Source organism: Amphiura filiformis, chromosome 6 (assembly GCF_039555335.1).
Source record: "Amphiura filiformis chromosome 6, Afil_fr2py, whole genome shotgun sequence".
Lineage (NCBI taxonomy): Eukaryota > Metazoa > Echinodermata > Ophiuroidea > Amphilepidida > Amphiuridae > Amphiura > Amphiura filiformis.
Genome location: NC_092633.1, coordinates 15,357,394 through 15,378,063, shown reverse-complemented (window position 1 = coordinate 15,378,063; position 20,670 = coordinate 15,357,394). Strand labels below are relative to the sequence as shown.

Sequence of the window (20,670 nt, the reverse complement as noted above, 5' to 3'; positions counted from 1 at the left end):
AATCGGCGAGTCTAACTTCGGAGTCAGCGCACGGCTTGGCGCAGCATTATGATGGTAAAGACTATCACACGGAGAGGCTTATGGTAAAAATGATAAATGGTAATCAACCAATGAACTGTCTAGAGTTATGAATGAGTGATATAATTCTTAGCTATTCTTTCTGGGCTGCTCTTTAAATCACTTTTGATAGATTCACCTGAAAGAGGACATACTAGCAAGCATATATCAAGATTTATTTGTGTCATTGAATGATTTGAAGAGAAAAAATGGCATGTTGAAAGTGGACTTCCGACTTTGTCACCACTTTCGCTAGACCTCTAAGTAAATTACAGACTATGGTGTGCTTGTTTGAAGATTGCACTAAGACCACAATTGTATAATGAATTACATTAATTTTGTTTATTAGTAGTGTAAAAATAAATAAGTAACAGAAAATACCCCCTCGTATATTATGTACTTTTGAAGAACATTTTGCAATTTTATGATTTTTGCAATATCTGGTGGTCCCTAATGCCCCATACTACGTTTTCAGTGAAATATTGGTGATTTTCCATGTATGAATCAGTTGTCCAACAACAAACTTTTAAAGTTTGTGCTTATTTTTTGTCATAATGGGTTTGTAGTATGTTAAACTACCCAACTATGATATTTTAGGGTCAAATCATAGTCATACAAGTGGTCCTAAAATGCCCCGAATGTACAATATGCTGCTGCACTCCAGAAGAAGCAGCAGCTAAACAAGAAGTCAAAACCAACCAACAAAAATAACAAGAACCCTAAAACCAAGCCAGTAAAAGAAGACAAAGAAACAAAAAGTGGACAATGAAGATGATCCTGACAAAATATGTCCTACTGGAGGACATTGGTCATGTTGGTTGTGGTTGACTCCAGTGCATGTTTTGTAAACTTTTTTGGCATTTTGCATATGAAGAAGTTGTGGGCTCGGAAGAGGACTGGAAAGACCAGAACTGCATGTGTCAGTTGTTCCTCGCATAAAATAAACATCATACTGATACAAGACGTTTAAAAAGAAACTCTTAAGAACAATTAGGTCTAAAAATGGTCAACAAACATGGTACTAGTTGGTGGTACCTAATGCCCCACCATCGGGGCAATAAGGACCACTTGACATCACTGTAAATAAATGCACGGTGTTTGAAAATGAATGCATTTTTGGCAGATTTTTTCCTACGGTACATAAATAACAGGTCTATCAAGTGAAATCATTAAAAACAGAAACAAGTATTAAATAAAAGTCAGGTATGATGAAAACTAAAAAATCAGGGACCCTAATGCCCCACTTTGCCCTATTTGTTCTTCGTTCACATTTTGCAACAATGTTTCATGTAGTACAGATTATTATCACTGTATTTTGACCATTATGTTATATATTCCAATCATAGGCGGCGGGAGAATGGGGTTACACGTTCCCCCTATTTTTTCCATGGGGGGACATCCCGAAGAAAAATGAAGCAATAATCGCCCTGTGAAGCTTCGTATTTAGTACGAAAATGTAGTCTTATATTGAAGTTTTTCACACGCTGAGGTCCCAGTAAAACCAGAACAAACATATCATGATATACTTGTCCCTTGACCACCCCAACCCAAATTTCAATGCTTCCGCCGCCAAATGATTCTAAGCTATTCTAATCAGCTCCAGTCATTAATGGATGGTTTATTAATACTCTGTCATGATGCAGTCATGTCTACAGTAGAACTCATCTCGACCTTTGCAGGATTAAACCCCATTAAAAGCTATTAAACCAAGATAACACTCATTGAAGCAGCTCAACTGATTAAATCAGATCTTCTCTGGTTGTGAACAAGTGTCTGTTTTCAATGTGCGACATCGCAATAAAGCTGGTATTTATAGCTTCAGTTGGGTAACCGATTATAAAGGAAACGAAAGGAAACAATGGTATGTGTACTTTTGTTCACGAAATGAGACAAAGACCTGCTTTTTGTTAACCAGCATTCTTCAAAATGAGCAACATAATGATTGTTGACTTAACACGGTTTGGAAATAATTTCTTCATATTTTTGGTGTTATCTGTCGTTTACATATCCTTCCTAAAACACAAAAGTGCGACCCTCTCCAAACATCTAAATTAGCTAAAAATTTAGGACATGTTACAAAACTTTATTTTCTAGAACCTTTAGAATAATTTAAATGTAGCTTTTACCGTTTTTTTGTGGCATCCTTCAGAAGTGAGCGGTCCGATACCAATATTTTTGGTCAAATCTCCATTCAATTAACACGGGGAGTTGGCTAGCTATGCCTTGCCCTCACTCATATTTTACAAAAGTGCGACCATTTCTGAACATCTAACCTAGCTGTAATTTTAGGTCATGTTAGAGAAATATATTTGCTAGAAGTTTTGGAGAATAAATAAAATATTGACTGGTTATTTTTCACACAGTGATGTTAACTAGGCAAGTGTCCATTCTCCCAACATACATCATTTGTAGGGGTCACGCGTCAATGGTGAGAGCACTGTGTATTGTGTATAGGAAAACGGACAGTAACTGCAGTATGTTGCACTTGCACAAATAAAATATGCTTATGAGCTGCTTTACAAAATGACAAAACATTTCCACAATTCCACACCTTTTTCAATGACATGGGTACAATTTCACTGCACATGAATACAAGTTTTAGTATCGTTGAATGAATATGTTTCCCTTGTCCTTACATGAAGAATAGTACATTATAATGGAGGGGGGGGAAATAAATATTTTGTACCTAATATGAGGGGGGTCAAAAAGTTTTTGGTCCATTAAAGGAGTATTTCGTGATCCAGCATCCTCTATTTATGTCATTTTTTCATTAGATATCCACGAAAAAATCCTATTCCCAAAATTTCAGTTGATTCCGATTTTGCGTTCGCGAGTTATGCATGATTATGTGAAAGACTCGAAGAGGGGGGGGGGGGGGGTTACGCGGGAAAAAAATCCAGCCCCCCAGTACCAAAGTATTTCTGAACACGACCATTTTATAGTCACCATCACCCGGCCCTAATAATATTAGCCCTAATTATTGCACAGCCCACGCCTTGCAAGTTCTTACACTGCACAAATTGTAACAAAAGTGCCCCAAAATTACTACTTATAAACTAGGCAGCGTAGCTCCCGGGGTGAAGATTCGTCAGCAGAAATCTATGACAGTTGAACATCTTAATGTTCGTCATCTTCACTTAGTGGCCCTCACTCGATATTTATACCGCCGTTTGAGCTATAAAATATGAGCATATGACCAGATGATGTACCGAATCGAGTCAGATTGGCGGGAGTTTCCCTTGCGTCCGTCAAAATGTTTGGATTCTGACTTGTTTTCCATGCACCTTTTTCCATTTCATGCAACAGATTTCCTCTCGATAGCAATAGCATGTAAAACTATGTCATTTTTAAGAACACTGATGGCGCTATTAATCTTAAATTGTGTTTTCAAGAGATGGACACTGGTATAATTTCATTTAAACATCCAAAAAAGAGTAACAAATAGCGACGAAATTGTCAAAAACTTGAACTTTTTATCATGAAAATAATGCTAGGAATAAGTTATATTATTTGGCTAAATTAAATTTAAAAGATATGTAAATAGCGCCCTCAATTTGCACACAAAATGCCACAACAAAGTAGAAAAAGATGAATACGTTGGAAAAGAAACAAAACTATGTTAAAAAGAGCTGGAAATATATGTACATATATCACTGTGATATAGGCTAGTTGTTGGTATTCTCTAGAATAATGTTTTGTTAGAAAATTTAATAAATGATCACATCAAACAACCGTGCATGCAACAAGCCCCCAAAAAAATTCTGACTCCCCCTTAAGGGCTGGGGTATGAACGTTTGGACAGTATTTATTTTGGGAAATTAGAGCACATCAGACGTATCGAATTGCATTCTGAATACGAAGAATGTCCTTCTGATATCAAATAATTTTGATTTTTTGAAATTCGCAATATAATACACATTTTATGGCAAATCATTAAAAATTGATATTTTTGATATTTAAGTAAATTTTACAAATCTGATGATTTATACTTAAAGTGTATGTAGGTGGGATGAAAAGCCGACGATCAATTGAAAATTTTGACCTTTCGTATTGGAGATATGGATTTTTTCCCCAAAACACCAAAAAATAAGGTCTTTTTTGGGAAAAAAATCCATATCTTCAATATGAAAGGTCAAAATTCAATTGACCGTCGCTTTCCTCAACTTCATACACTAAAATATATCATTAGATTTATATAATTACTTCGAGGACTATTATATATCAAAATTTGAAAAATATCAAATTTTTATAATTTGTCATAAAATTTGTATTATATTGTAATTTTCAAAAAATGAAAATTATTTGATATCAGAAAGACATGCTTCGTATTCAGAATGCAATTCGATAGGTCTGTGGCGCTCTCATGTCCCACAAAAAATACTGTCGAAACGCAATAAACGCTCATTCTAGATCCCTTAAGGGATCTGGAATGAGCGTTTTGAGCGTTTCGACACATCAGGCATATCGAATTGCATTCTGAATACGAAGAATGTGTTTCTGATATCAAATAATTTTTATTTTTTGAAATTCACGATATAGTACAAATTTTATGACAAATTATTAAAATTTGATATTTTTCACATTTTTTATATATAACAGTCCTCGAAGTAAATTTTATAAATCTAATGACATATTCTTAAAATGTATGTAGCTGGGAGGAAAAGCCGACGATCAATTGAAAATTTTGACCTTTCATATTGAAGATATGGATTTTTTCCCAAAAATCCTACTGTCAAATTCCCTGTACCCCGTTAACCATGGTATAAATTATGGAGAGATTAATGATCTCTTCAATGACACCAACTGCATCATGATCATGAATTGATATTGAAAGCTATATATTTAATATTGTTTTATGAAGGTGAGCAGAAGGTCGTTACCGTTTTGGACGCTATCTTGGATTTAGAGGTGACAGAAGTAATGTGCAACAGTGCCAACAGTACACCAAGCAATTATTGTGTCATTATGCATTATGCAATAAGCGAGGTGTACTTCGTACCCAAGTACAATTTTTTTTCTAACAAAACATTATATAATGTTCAATTCTAGACCAGAATAATACCACCAGCTATCACACTAATAAACTGTATATATACATGTTATATTTTATCGCAATTTTCAACCTAGATTTTCATTTCTATATCAAAATATTCTTCTTCTGCTTCTTCTTCTGCTTTTTGTGCTAATTTTTATTCTACAAACTGTAAATTTGTGGGCAAATTGAGGGCGCTATTTACATATATTTTAATTTTAAATTAGCCAAATTATATGAATTATACCTTACATTTCATGATAAAAAGTTTTTTGAAAATTCCCTTGTCATTTGTTTGTCTTTTTGCTGATGTTCTAATACCATTATGCAAGTGTATGCCCCTTGTAAAGATGCAAACAAGATTTAAGATAAATAGCGCCATCATTGTTCAACTTTTCTTTAAAATGACTCCGTTTTACATGCCATCAAACAACCGTGTGTTTCTTTCTATAATACACCTCGATCACTTCGTTCTAGCTCACAATGCCAATTTGTTTTATCAAGATTTTCAAATATGCCAAGCGTGCCTTCGCAGTTGTTGCTCCCACACTATGAAATAAGTTACAAATTCAAATCCGTCAAGCAACTCAAAAGTCAAATGTCATCATTCTTTTGTCTACGTGTAACACGGGTGATAGAATGCAGTTTAAAATACCCTCCAATGCCGCATCAGTTCACATTTTAGGTGAGATTGAGCCGACGGGGACCCAGCTACAGCTACCATTGAGGTGTAGGACGGCGTGAAATTAGATTCGTCTATACGCCATAGAACGTCATAATCGGATTAACTACCATAACAATAGATGAATACAATTTTTGAATAGACCGCCGTGCACTGCAAGCAGATTGCACTAATCATCTGCGTATGTCAGCAAACTTAGATTGAATACAATACCGCTCTTTTCAAAGATACGTATCTTACAGGTGCGAGTGATCAGCCTTTCTTTGACATCTATGGTTCAATGCATTGGTACCGCATGAACGTTTTAGTGCATGGCGGTATAGTCAAAATTGTATTCATCTATTGCTATGATAGTTCTATGACACTTCTCTACGGCGTATAATAATAGTTAATTCAGTGACCGGAGTACCGGACTACACAGCTGAGGCTTCTCGCACAAATGACTGTATTGTAGAGTATTGTGACTGTTTCCTCATTGTTTACTCATTACTTAGCTCGCAGGGAGCTTTTAGTGCTTAAGTTGGCACCCTTAACGTAAACAATTATTGAAGTGCGCACGACCTTGGTCTTCGCATCGCAAAAGTCCGTTTTCCAAAATCGCAAAAGTCCGTTTTCCGAAATAATGTAAACCGTAAAAGTTTTTAGCCTCACTAATTCGCCAGTTTCAGTAATTTATTATAGATTTAAATGCGAATGCCGATTTCCAACATGAGGATGATATGTCTTGTCAGGCCACTACCATATGCCATACACTTATAACACCACACAGACCATGCATAGGGGCTAATAGGCCCATAGTATTGATTGGCCGTTACATTCGAAATATTGTTTTAGCTATCGGAAAGTCACTTTGATAACCATTATAACGCTACTTTGGTACAAATTGTACGTACTTAACATCTGGATATAAGCCAATTTTCTAACAAAAATTATAAGAATTCGATTGATCAAAGATTTCTTGAAATATGTAAAAAATGCCAATTTATAAAATTGTGTTTTTGATTTTTTTAAAAATACTAAAACACCTTTGTTGCTCAAAATCCCAACTGTCAAGCGCCTTATACCCCATTAACCTTGGTAACAAAATGTAGAGACTGGGATTAATTATCTTTTCAGTGATACAAACCGCGTCATTGATATTGAAAGTAAGATCAAAATATTGTATTTGAAAGTGGTGATCGTTTCGAATGCATCTTGGATTTAGAGTTGACAGAAGTAAATGCGCAACAATTACACCATGTATTATGCAATAAGTATGATGCAACCATGCAAACACCTTGAGACATGGGCCTTCGATTACTGAGAAACCTTGCGAGTTGTTGCCGTTACCCCGGGCCGTTACCATGTTAGTCTTACGGATAAAGATGAGGTCATCGAGATAAAAATGCAAATGTTTGTCATTTATGTGGCAACTTCTGCATTAATCAGCTGATATCATCATGATCATAGTCATTGCATGTTTGGATGTGTGACTTGCAATCCGCAGATATCCGTGGATCCATTAATATTTTAGCTCATTTTGAGGATAGTAAAAAAAAAGATGGACTTGCTGTTGAAAGCACTATTCTGCGTCGTTCTCGCATACTCGGTTTGGCACTCGCTTAGAGTCATGTAAGTATACAAAGGTAAATTTCGGAAAATAGGAAAATACAGTTTTGAAACTTGCCTTTTTAAGATACTGCATATCTATATCAAGTACATTTATTCATATAGGCGTATTATATTATAGACATTCAAATCAGCCATTACGTTCGTTTAGCGTTGAACATTTAAATATGAATGTGAGAGTAAATTTAATCCCCGGATTTAATCTGAACATTCTCTTTTGATAGATATATAACTGGCTTGTTTGTACGCCGATACAACCACCAACCTGGGCCGTGTCGCATCATACCAGGAATTGGTAAGAAAAATAACAAGGGAATCATCACAGGTGAAAGAAGTCGTCGAGATATGAGTCACCTGACCGTTAAGAAATGGGGGGCATAGTTATGACTTTTCAGGAGGGGAAAAGGGCTGGCGGATCAGGGTTGGCCGGTTAAAACCGCCCCGGTTTAAACCCCGTGGTTAAAACCGGTTAAAACCAGGTTTAAACCGCCTAGTTTTGACCGCTAAAAAGTGGTCAAAATTTGGATGCAAATCTGCACCTCCTGGACCACCATACATAAACCACGCTTAGAAAGGATGGGTTTCGGAGTTTGGGTATAAAGGGTATTTAAATTAAAAGGGTGGGTTTGAAATAAAAAGGGTGGGTTTGTATCACCACTGCCAATTATGGAGTTAGTTTAAATCCATTAGCCTAATAATCAAAATTTTAATGTTTTCCGTCATTGGTTTTAGTTTTCTTATGTTGAGAGAACTTGAGACTTGAGTTATTTACACATTTGCAATTCTTCCTCAACTCATTACTGTTAATCTATGCCTAATACTACATCTTATTTCCAGGGTTCACAGGTTTTTAGCTGGTGGAAAAAACAATGGTTTTTAACCGCGGTTTTAAGCACTTGGCAAAAACAGTTTTTGCCATTTTTGCTGGCAAAATAATAAATAAAATTGATAACTTTCACTTTTTTCATCTCAAAAAGTTAAAAAATACTTTCTTGAGTGTATCAAGGCAAGATTTTGTAATTGCAAGTAACATATAAGAAATTATAAAAGGCATGGGTTTTCATTGCTGACTAGTGTATTTTTCTGAAATGCGGCTTGTCAAATTCAAAACTTTTTCATTTTCAGGACTCAATGAGACAAATATGCTGACTGATTCATTGAAAGTTGTGTGTTATTGTTTATGAGCTTTCTGTATTACCTAACTATATGAGTTTTTGCCATTTGGCTGGTACGGTTTTTGCCACTTTGCTGGCAAAAACCGTACCCTAGGCACTAGCCAGGTGAGTGCGTAAATCTATATATTTTCTTAATTAATGATTAATTAATTAATTAATGATTAATTAATTAATTAATTAATTAATTAATTAATCATATTATTCTATTATTATCCGAGTAGTGATTATAGTTATGTTATACATATACATGATACATCAACTTCATTTAACTCTAGAACAGAAATCTGGTTTTGACCAGATTTGACAGCTTTTGTCCGGTTTAGCCTAAACCTGGTTTTAACCGCTTTGTGGCCGCTTTGTGGACAAAACAGGTTTTGACCGGTCAAAAGTCCAACCCTGTGGCGGATGGCACAGGTACGTGACAAGGTGACGGGGTGGGAGGGGGGATTAGGCGTAAATGCCTAACAATTTCAAATATCGCGGTGGCCAGGGTCCAAGAAAGTATAAAGAACTTAATTTGTTCGCTGGCTACACTCGTAAATGGAAAAGGCATTTGAACCGAAAAGCATAAAAATCTTGTTTCGCTCGATACGCTCGCAAAGTGGCTACTTTTGGCCTTTTGGTGAGGGCCACGACCCCCGGCCCCTTGCCTTATAAGTTACGCCACTGGTTAAGTAAAGGGGGTAGATAACCATTCAGATTCGAGAAAAGAGGGACACGAAGTAAAGCTCAAACAGGTAATTCTTTTTCGCCCGGAATTGGTTATCTTGTATCCTCCGTGGTTTTTTTTATATCCCCGTCCCAGCCCATGAGGAATGGCCACATTACCCCTTGTTGACGGACCTGAGGGAATGCAGGATGGGTGCCGACCGTGCACACGCTTTTACAACCCCAATCCGCGAAGTTTTAACAAATGAAAAATGCCAAATGTTTGTGTTTGATTTCAGAGTATGGCAGTGAGGATATACAAACTCTATCTAATGGTATAGCATTGATTACAGCTGGTATGAATGTAAGTATACATCATCCATTCACTCATACATTCGTTCGTTCCTTTCGTTTCATTCGTTCGTTCATTCTTTCGTTCATCGATTCATACGCTCGAGTATACAATGGCACAGCGACTACATTGGCGTAATCAAAGGGCATACTGTCCACTAGTATATTTAAAGAAGGAATTAAGGTTACACAAAGAGACGTATAAAAAACGTATAAAAGACGTATAAAGTTGTTCTCTAAAACAGAGTTTTCTCAGTAATCAAATATCGCAGCGAGTGAAATGTTGGTGCATTGGATGTAGCTTAACATTTTGTGTGTGTTATATACAAATTATTAGAATAAATTTGAAAATCCTTCGTTTAAAGCATTTTTACCCACCATGTTCACAAGATCAAAAACACGTTCCATGAGGTTTTTTTCAAATGTGCGCTCCGTATAAATCCACACCGAGCGATTGTTTTCTTCTTTTCGTATTGTATTACAAATCGATCAAAGAAATAATGTTGCCATGGGGAAGAACCAAATACAGTACCGATTAAATTTTAAAAGCCCGTTTTTGGGGAAAATTTTGGAGAATTTGCTTGAGAAAAAGCTGGTTTGTGAAATTATCGATATCTTGATTACGAGACGTTAATTTAGACATCTGAATACCTACATTATTTCTCAACATTCTGCCAATTGCTATTCCATTGGATTTTCACTCCAAATTGAAGCTAGTTTTGCAAAAACGAGGTTTTCCTCCATCAGTTCGTTCAAAATTTCAGCGCCGACATGCGTGTTTATTCTAAGAGCCATAATGCGGACGCGATTGTAATCATCATGTAATTGCATCCAATTATAGTTATATCATCCGCTTTGAGAACAGACAATTTCGTAAGCTGATCTATGGCTCAGTGGATAGAGCGTTGGACTGGGAATCTAATATGAACTATTTTTGTGGGTTCGAGTCTCCGTGTGGCTGAATTTTCTTTCTTTTTTCTCTTTTCTCATTTTTACTTCCTTTCTTTCCTCTTTTCTTTCTTTTTTTCATTTCTTTTTTTTTTCATTTCTTTCTTTCTTTCTTTTTCGTTCATTTTCTTTCTCTCTCTTTCTTTCTTTTTCACTTTTTCTTTATTCTTTATTGCTCCTTTCTTTTTAGTTTTATTTGATTGATTCGCTGAGTGCAGTGAATCGTGATTGATTGTTTTTCACTTTATATAATTCAGAAATTTGTAGGCCTGCTAAGTCTGTCTTGTTGATTTTCATCCCAAATTCGATTTACAAATAATTGCTTTTTGATATTGTTGTTGTTGCTTACCCGGTTGCCTACCCTTTCATTGTATAAATCAGGGGAATAGCAGCATTGATTTCATCAAAGATATCAAGGCTATAAATTCAAAATCAACACATTTTCCAGGGCGTAGCTTGACGAAGTGCCCCCAATCAATTTTAAAATTTATAAAATCCTTGAGAAAATTGCCGAAAACGGCTTGTGCCACCCCCCCCCCCCCCCCGGCATCCGAGCTCCGGGCACGAGCTAAGCCAAGTTTCATAGCCTTTTCATGTCTTGACCGTGGATCGATATTCTATTGTATATAAGTAGGCCTACGTCCCGGTACGCTTGTTCATTTTCTGCATGGCTGTTTCTGTTATGAACTTACGTCCCTCTGAAATCAAGCGCATGAAAAACTCTCGGCTAACCTTAAACCCTATTTTTAGATATAATCAGAGATTACTATGAACAATAATGTTTAATCAACTCCTCTGTTTCTCTGTTTACTCGTTTATTCGCAGGCTGGTGTAACCGATACCCCACATAAATTCAGAGGAATCTATACGTTTGATTTCAATAATCCGAACAAAAATTTGACCAAACTCAAGTTTACCGGAAATTTGGCCGAAGAAGATTTCGTTCCTCACGGGTTTCATGTTTGGACTGATAAGCACACAGGTATAACAATTACAATAATGAAAGATAATCGTTAATCAAGTAAACATTTTATCTCATAGCGTCAAAATCATATGATCATAATTATGTACGGTACAATAATCAACCAACAACAACAAGCACCCATGAAAACGAACGACAACCGAAAACCCAGTTTAAAATGCCTCATTATTTTTTCGGTTTTAGGTAGTGTGACCGTTTTTGCTGTCAATCATGGACGTAACTACTGGGATAATGAAAGCGTCGAAGTATTTAAATATGACGATAAGGCCCAGAGTTTACATCACCTTCGAACAATTAGAGATACAAACTTTAGAAGGTACGTAATAGCTTGGCGCGTGTAATAATTGTGCGTAATCGTAATTGTGCGATTTGGGTGTGGCACAGTTATCCTAGTCTGGTTACATTTTATCAATATTATTAAAATCGTGATCCACAGCCTCATCCCCCACTAACTTACCTTTCTTGCAGATTCATTGGTCGTTTGAAAGACATCACACAATTGGTATTTTTAATGAGATTTGTTCTTACAACTACGTATTTTCAATTCAGGAGTGCCATCTACAAGCAGAAATTCTGAGTCGCGACGGGATCACCAGAAAACCCCGATCGCATCTTCATGGAGTATTGGGAACATAAAGTCATTCATACTGCCCTTTAGATTTTGGCCCAGGATTTTGGCCACGCACGTGGAAAAGATATGTCAATGACATTCTTGAAATCGTGACGGAGGACGCGACAGACTTACCGAACACTTAAATAAAGCTGATCCCAAGCTGGGCATTAAATTCACATTATTATGAGAAAGAACAGGATGGGAAAATCATCCTAGATGATCGTTAGAAAACCAGACAATACAGTGAAATTACTAGTGTGGGCCGCAAGACCCACACGGATCAATCTTTATATCTGTCATATTCTTCGCACCACCCCGTGCATCAAATATTAGCCTCGGGTTATACGCACGCTGCTTGATAGAAATGATAGAGGCCAAGAAGAAGACAATAAGATCACTGAAGAAAATTACATCAGAAAAGCACCAGAAGGGTGCCGGTCCGGTTACCCTAACTGGAATAACTATAGAGAAAATACAAACAGAAAGAGCCAATAAGATCAAACTAATCAAATCTGATCAAATCTAACACGGAAAAGAGCAAAGGTAGCATTGTAATTCCCTATGTAGCAGAAGTCTCTGTAAAGATCAGTCGTATCATGAGAAAACGCAGCTTTCTACGGTTATGAAATCCCACACGATCATCAGAAATGTGTGCGTTAATCCAAAGGACAGAAATGTGCTCGTTCATCCAAAGCACAAACAAGAAAAAGAAAAAACGTTGAACTGAACTGCGTGTATAAAATACCTTGCAAAAATGACCCCCATTATTACATTGCATATTGGTGAGACAATAAGACAATTCGGTGTCCACATTAATGAACACAAAAGGGAAGTGGAAAAGCTAGCCAACTTAAATACACACGATCTAAGAAAAAAGAATCGCTCACCTAAATAAATTAGCCATAGCCATTACTGATCACGTGTCAAGGGCTATAACCATTTAATAGATTGGAACAGCTCACCAATCATTGATAGGGAAGAAAACCGCAGGGCAGATGGATCAAGGAGTCAGTATGGATTCGCAAGAGAGGAGACAACACCATGAACAGAGACGAGGGTCTACATGGTCTAGGGACATTCTTTCTAAGTCACATCTTCGATCGACGATCTTCTGCTCAAGACCAACGTTGGAGACAGGAGTACTTCAGGTAAAACAATAACATCCGGTCGGGGTTCCTGCTCCAAACAGATGGATTAATAACAACATCAACTGCTTTGAGAAAGCCAGAAGGTTTCTGGCGAAACTGTCAGCAGAAAACGTAAGATTTTCCTTTGGTCTTGACAAAGAAATATACTCCTCAGCAAAAGTTTGGAAAGTGTTTCAAGCATCTATATCTCAGATAATTATTTGTGACATGTTCATATCGTGTTGTATATCAATGAACAGCTAATTTATTTCCCTTTACAGTGACACCACATTTGAAACAATCACCTTTTTCACGATAGACCCTCCCTCGGGTCCATGGAGAACGACTGGTAATGTAGATTACATAGCATTAAAAATCAACCCAATACATGAGGAATCAGCGCTCAATGGACTTTCGCGTTCACTTATAATACGAGTATATTTCTATATATTGCTGCATGGTTGACTGTGGTGGGTGTAATTAGTGGCGTCGATTTGTGGATGAAGAGGAATGGGTTTTTGGCATTGAACAAAATAAGGGGGGGGGTAGAGGACTTTGGCATTTTTTTTCATAGGGCATTATGTAATTATTTATTGTTACATTATCCAGAGATGGAACCGAACCGAGACTGGGGGCCAGTCTATTTTCACGACTGAGGGTCTTTTTATCTTTTCAGTTTCCGTAACTCTATTGTTCAGATACGAAAACGCAAGGGATTCAGTAAGTTTATTGTAATCTGACTTCATTGTTAACTCTGAAGTACCAATCAGCTTATTTCAATAGAGGTAATTGCCTGTGTCAATAAAGCCCATATATTGAACACCGGTGTCCGACCGCTGTTTTAATGGTCTAGCGCCCTCTCGTGTTTGACAGTGATAAATTGATTCACATTATTATGACAAAATGCAAATCCGAATGAAAAGGTCCACTTTTTTCTGTAAAAACGTTGGAAATAAGCCCTTCAATCACAAAAGGTCCGCTTATGAGCCTGTCGCGCCCCATTGCACTTGTGCAGGGCCACAGTGTCGCCCTTCCCTCGTATCAATGTCTATCTCCCTATTTTGCTTCCTCCTGCCCCCCCCATGATATCAGTCTCCCCACTCCCTCCCCGTCCCCGGTCCCTACTCTCTCCTCTCGAGTTCTTCTCTTTCTCGTCTTTCCGTCTCTCCCTCTCCTCTCTTTCTTTCTCACCCCCTCCCACTCTCGCTTGTTCAGTCTCAACTTAAGTATCTCCCTCCCTCCCTCCCTCCCTCCCCCTCGCAAAATTTATCAGTATGATCCATGACTGAAAATAAGCTCTGCAAAAATAAACATTTAAAATAAACCTGAGTCTTGCATATAGGCCCAACCAATTATCAGATTAGCTTGCCATGAATAGAATACATTATCTTTGCTCCAATGCAAATTCTTTTGTATTGCATTTCAATATAAAACATGATTACCAAATCACCACTTGTACGCGCCTCATTGGGAGATATTTGACTATTTTAGACGCTCGTTTCATCGCCAATATGAAAGACTCAATGCTTATAACTTGGCAACATGGTTAGTATATATTTCAATGCAAGACTTTTTTACGACCCACTTACGTCTAGGCGTAAGTACATATACACCAAACACAAGTCAATTGAAGCCGTACAATTTACCGCGAATTTAGGACCGTAAAATTTAGACTCTTCTTTTGTCTAGATTGGCACCCAACCGCACATCTCAAGGTTTTATGTAAAAAATCAATATAACTTACCAAAACGAAAACTGAAATTCACGAGCTTCAAATTTTCAGTAACTAACAAAAGGCTAGAATAAAAGATTGGTCATACCTGGGAGACTACCACTTCAGAATAACAATGACTTACAAAAACTATTACGGATACGGAAACAGAAACTGAAAAGATAAAACGACGGTGAGTATACACGTCTTGTGAATGCAGTGGTCCGCTCAAACAGAATGTGCCTAATTGACCATTATTCTGTACTCAAACACAACACTGTCACTAACCATGCTAATTTAGTAGGTGGAAAACCATACGCAGTTACAACAGCCTGTCACCTCCTCCTCATGCTGCTCACAAGCCTGGTCACATGACATTTCATTCTTCAACCAGGATTCGTCGCAGGTCTCAATGTGGTTGCATTGGCTACTCTGGCACATCACGACCAAGCTGGTCCTATAAGTATTCAAACGGGTTGATTGAGGTCTGGGCTGATGGCAGGCCATTCCATTCTCTCTACTCCCATTCTGTAGGTAGTCGTTGATTACCCTGGCTATGTGGGGTGAGCGTTTTGCGAAGATAAGGGATTACAACTTGCTGCACGGAATAATGGTCAATTTGGCACATTCTGTTTGACACCCCACTACATTCACAAGACGTGTACTCAGAAAAGGGTAATTGTTTCAAATGTGATTTCACTGTAACTTAGCTGTTCATTTTGAACATGTCACAAATAATCTGAGATATGTGCTTGAAAAAACTTTCAAAACTTTTGTTGAGGAGTTGAGCTGGTATTTTCTGCAACACATTAGCATATTGGGCGCTATGCTTGTTATTATGGGTAACTCGCAAGTACAATGTTTGAATCAACTGAAAGTTTTGGAAATTAGCTTTTTTGTGGATACCATACCCTTGAAAATACCCTTACCCGTACAAATTGTGTATTTCAGGTTGAATGATATCGTAGCGACAGGAAATAACACGTTTTACGCAACAAATGATGACGTGTTCGTGTCGTTCCAAGGAAATTGGAAATGGATTATAGAACCGTTCCTCCAAACTCCATTTGGGAATATCGTCTATTATGATGGGCAATCAGCAAGGACTGTGGCTGGAGGTTACGTTCTGGCGAATGGTATCAACTTGGCGCCTGATCAGAAGTAATTATAATTTAGACTGCTCTGCGTTCATTAGATGATAATATGATGATGATGATGATGATGATGATGATGATGATGATGATGATGATGATGATGATAATGATAATGATAATGATGATGATAATGATGATGATGATGATGATGATGATGATGATGATGACGACGATGACTGATAATGGTGGCGATGATGATTGTTGATGATAGGAATGATAATGACGATGATGACGACTACGATGACGATGACGATGATGATGATGATGATGCTAACGAAGATGATGATGATGATGCTGACAACGATGATTATGATAATGATGACGGGAAGCCGACGACGATGCTGACTATAACGGTGGTGATGAAGATGATGATCATGTTGATGATTATACTGAGGAGGAGGTGGAGGAGTGGATGACGAGATTAATTTCATTTACTACAAATTACACAAAATCCGATATCGGTAACGATGATTTTCATTGTTTATTAAATAGAACTCTGTACTTGGCTAATTACGGAGAGGCTAATATGGTAGTATTCAAACGACATCCTGACAACAGTCTTACGGAAATCAAGGTATGCATGGTTATGATAATAATGTATTGCATAAAAAATATATTAACTTACAATATTTTTTTAATTTGTAAAAAAGCAGATACCAACTTGGTGACTTAAGGTTTAAACACATAACAAAAACAACACACTGTAAATTAATTTCGTTGCAGAGAGTTGATCTTCACATGCCGCGACCAGATAATATAGAAGTAGACTTTGATGGAAACCTTTGGATAGCAGGAGGTTATAAGTTATTAGCTGATGCTAATTCAAAAGCACCTTCGTCTATGGTACGTATTTGAAACTCGATCTACTTTTAGACAGATGGGGATCGGGACGGGGTATTTCCCTTTCGGTTTTCATTTAAACTGTTGTTGGTTTAGCGACCTTTACATTGCCTTTATCCTGAGCGGAAAGGGAGTTCAGATTTTGTGACCTACTAATATTTTGTATGTCACAATAGATCAAACAATAGATTAACCAAAATATCAAATGAGAAATAGGTTTCACATAATAAGTCTATAATACATTCAAATCATTTATAATTTGGTGGAATATTTTGATTCATTATTTCAAAATGCCTTGGAATAGGCATAGACGATAGACTATTTAATCTCGAATATCCCAAAATGTTTCCGTACAATTGCTTTAATATGTTAACAAAACGGAACAATTCCATGTTGAAATATTTTGACCTGTGTGTTTGTTTTGTTTATTTCACTGTAGGTAATTCGGGGAAAGCCCGAGAATGACGACTTTACATTTAGAGAAGTTTTTGTCGATGATGGACAGATCTTGGATAGTGCTTGTGTGGTAAGCTTCTTTCAAAACCAGATGCTTGTAGGAACACCATATCAACGGCTTTTATATTGTGACGACGTCAATGTGAATTAATCCGTTGCAGCACGAGAAATTTCTTTCTGGGGGATGTTGGGAGCTGCTGCAAAAATCAAGAATTGTTCATAAAATTTGTAATGTTTTGCACCAAATTTGGACATTGTTCCCGATTTCCTAAACTGAACTGGAGGCAAGTGGATTTAAAAAGTAAAATATCACATCGAGGATAGGAACACACATTGACATAAGTACTGACAAGAGTGTATTCAGAAGCCAAGAACCTACATCCCATCCTCTCCTCCAGTTTTGTTTCATCACACTTGCACCTTGTCGGACTAATTGCTGGTACAAACCTGAGCGACACGACCCGACCCAAAACCTGTCGGTGGATCTGATGTAGAAAGGCAGAGATTCTCAAAGAGATTCATATTTATTGTTTAAACGCAAATCTTGTTCTGTACTTTCATTCATTAAGGAAATCGATATCTTTTTAACTGCATACATAAGCTACTAGTAGCATATAACCTGATTTAATTTGGTATCAGCAGTAGATGTCATGTGGGTGATGATAACTATCTGATATTAGAGTAGATGATGAATACCTGATATCAAAAGTAGATGTGTGTATTGATGAACTACCTGATGTCAACAGTAGATGTGTGTATGGGTGAACTACCTGGTATCAACAGTAGATGTGCGTATTGATGAATACCTGATATCAACAGTAGATGTGTATATTGATGAACAACCTGATGTCAACAGTAGATATGTATATCGATAAACTACCTGATATCAGCAGTGGATGTGCGTATTGATAAACTACCTGATATCAGCAGTAGATGTGTGTATTGATAAACTACCTGATATCAGCGGTAGATGTGTGTATTGATAAACTACCTGATATCAACAGTAGATGTGTGTATTGATAAACTACCTGATATCAGCAGTGGATGTGCGTATTGATAAACTACCTGATATCAGCAGTAGATGTGTGTATTGATAAACTACCTGATATCAGCGGTAGATGTGTGTATTGATAAACTACCTGATATCAACAGTAGATGTGTGTATTGATAAACTACCTGATATCAGCAGTAGATGTGCGTATTGATAAACTATCTGATATCAGCAGTGGAAGTGCGTATTGATAAACTACCTGATATCAGCAGTAGATGTGTGTATTGATAAACTACCTGATATCAACAGTAGATGTGTGTATTGATAAACTACCTGATATCAGCAGTGGATGTGCGTATTGATAAACTATCTGATATCAGCAGTAGATGTGCGTATTGATAAACTACGTGATATCAGCAGTAGATGTGGGTATTGATAAACTACCTGGTATCTGCAGTAGATGTGTGTATTGATAAACTACCTGATATCAGCGGTAGATGTGTGTATTGATAAACTACCTGATGTCAACAGTAGATGTGTGTATTGATATATAAAACTACCTGATATCAGTAGTGGGTGTGCGTATTGATAAACTATCTGATATCAGCAGTAGATGTGTGTATTGATAAACTACCTGATATCAACAGTAGATGTGTGTATTGATAAACTACTTGATATCAGCAGTGGATGTGCGTATTGATAAACTATTTGATATCAGCAGTAGATGTGCGTATTGATAAACTATCTGATATCAGCAGTAGATGTGTGTATTGATAAACTACCTGATATCAGCAGTGGATGTGCGTATTGATAAACTACCTGATATCAGCAGTAGATGGGTGTATTGATATCAACAGTAAATGTGTGTATTGATAAACTCCCTGGTATCAACAGTAGATGTGGGTGATGATAACTTCCTGGTATCAACAGTAGATGTGTGTATTGATATAATATCTGATATCAGTAGTAGATGTGTATATTGATTAACTAGCTGATGTCAACGGTATTTGCGTGTATTGATAAACTACCTGCTATCAACAGTAGATATGTATATTGATAAACTATTTGATATCAGCGGTAGATGTGAGTATTGATAAACTACCTGATATCAACAGTAGATGTGTATATTGATTAACTACCTGATATCAGCAGTAGATGTGCGTATTGATAAAATACCTGATATCCGCAGTAGATGTGTGTATTGATAAAATACCTGATATCAGCAGTAGATGTGGGTACTGATAAACTACCTGATATCAGCAGTAAATGTGTGAATTGATAGACTACCTGGTATCAACAGTAGATGTGGGTGATAACTACCCAGTATCAACAGTAAATGTGTGTATTGATAAACAACCTTATAATCATCATTAGATGTGTGTATTAATAAACTATCTGATATCAGCAGTAGATATTTATATTGCTAAACTACGTGATATCAGCAGTAGATGTGTGTATTGATAAACTACCTGATATCAGCAGTAGATGTGGGTACTGATAAACTACCTGATCAGCAGTAGATGGGTGTAGTGATAAACTAACCGATATCAACAGTAAATGTTTGTATTGATAAACTACCTGATATCAACAGCAGATGTGTGTATTGATAAACTACCTGATATCAGCAGTAGATGTGTGTATTGATAAACTACCTGGTATCAACAGTAGATGTGTATTGATAAACTACGTGATATCAGCAGTAGATGTGTGTAGGCCTATTGATAAACTACCTGAAATCAGCAGTAGATGTGTGTATTGATAAACTACCTGATATCAGCAGTAGATGTGTGTATTGATAAACTACGTGATATCAGCAGTAGATGTGTGTATTAATAAACTACCTGATATCAGCAGTAGAGGGGTGTATTGATAAACTACCTGATATCAACAGGGGATGTGTGTATTAATAAACTACCTGATATCAACAGTATAGATGTGTGTATTGATAACGAGCCATTCATGACTCAAGGCCAAAACACCTTTACCCCAAATTCACTTCAGAATGCACACAAAACACACTGATTATAGTGGAGTATTTGAATCTTTTAATCAAAAGTAAAGTATGATTTAACAATAACTTTTTGAGTCAACATAAACACATACAATCAGTCAGCAGTGTACTTCGGTTATATTTATAAATGCGCTTTTATAATTACAATAAATACGCACGTGACCCACGGCACGAAATACCAAGACTAGCAAGCGTGACCAAATCCTCATGCATTGACTACTATACAGAAAAGGATAGGAACTCTAGTAGATGAATATCATCAAATTTACGTATTAATTGAATTT

At 36.9% G+C, this 20,670-nt stretch overlaps 2 protein-coding genes across 3 annotated transcripts; both read left to right on the top strand.

The window, feature by feature from the left end:
* Positions 1 to 7,242: 7,242 nt before the first annotated feature.
* LOC140155036 (serum paraoxonase/lactonase 3-like) lies at positions 7,243 to 12,423 on the top strand. The gene is made up of 5 exons (XM_072177714.1): positions 7,243 to 7,382; positions 7,604 to 7,674; positions 9,502 to 9,566; positions 11,327 to 11,483; positions 11,667 to 12,423. Exons 1-5 carry the CDS (start codon positions 7,312 to 7,314, stop codon positions 11,822 to 11,824), a joined length of 522 nt encoding a protein of 173 aa, XP_072033815.1. The 5' UTR covers positions 7,243 to 7,311; the 3' UTR covers positions 11,825 to 12,423.
* On the top strand, positions 12,419 to 20,079 carry LOC140155035 (serum paraoxonase/arylesterase 2-like). Of its 2 annotated transcripts, XM_072177713.1 has the most exons (5): positions 12,419 to 13,355; positions 15,886 to 16,095; positions 16,581 to 16,662; positions 16,812 to 16,931; positions 17,368 to 20,079. In XM_072177713.1, exons 3-5 carry the CDS (start codon positions 16,615 to 16,617, stop codon positions 17,533 to 17,535), a joined length of 336 nt encoding a protein of 111 aa, XP_072033814.1. In that variant the 5' UTR covers positions 12,419 to 13,355; positions 15,886 to 16,095; positions 16,581 to 16,614; the 3' UTR covers positions 17,536 to 20,079. The 2 variants fall into 2 exon arrangements, with proteins under 2 accessions (XP_072033814.1, XP_072033813.1); XM_072177712.1 differs by lacking the exon at positions 12,419 to 13,355 and having other exon boundaries at positions 15,696 to 16,095.
* Positions 20,080 to 20,670: the final 591 nt, after the last annotated feature.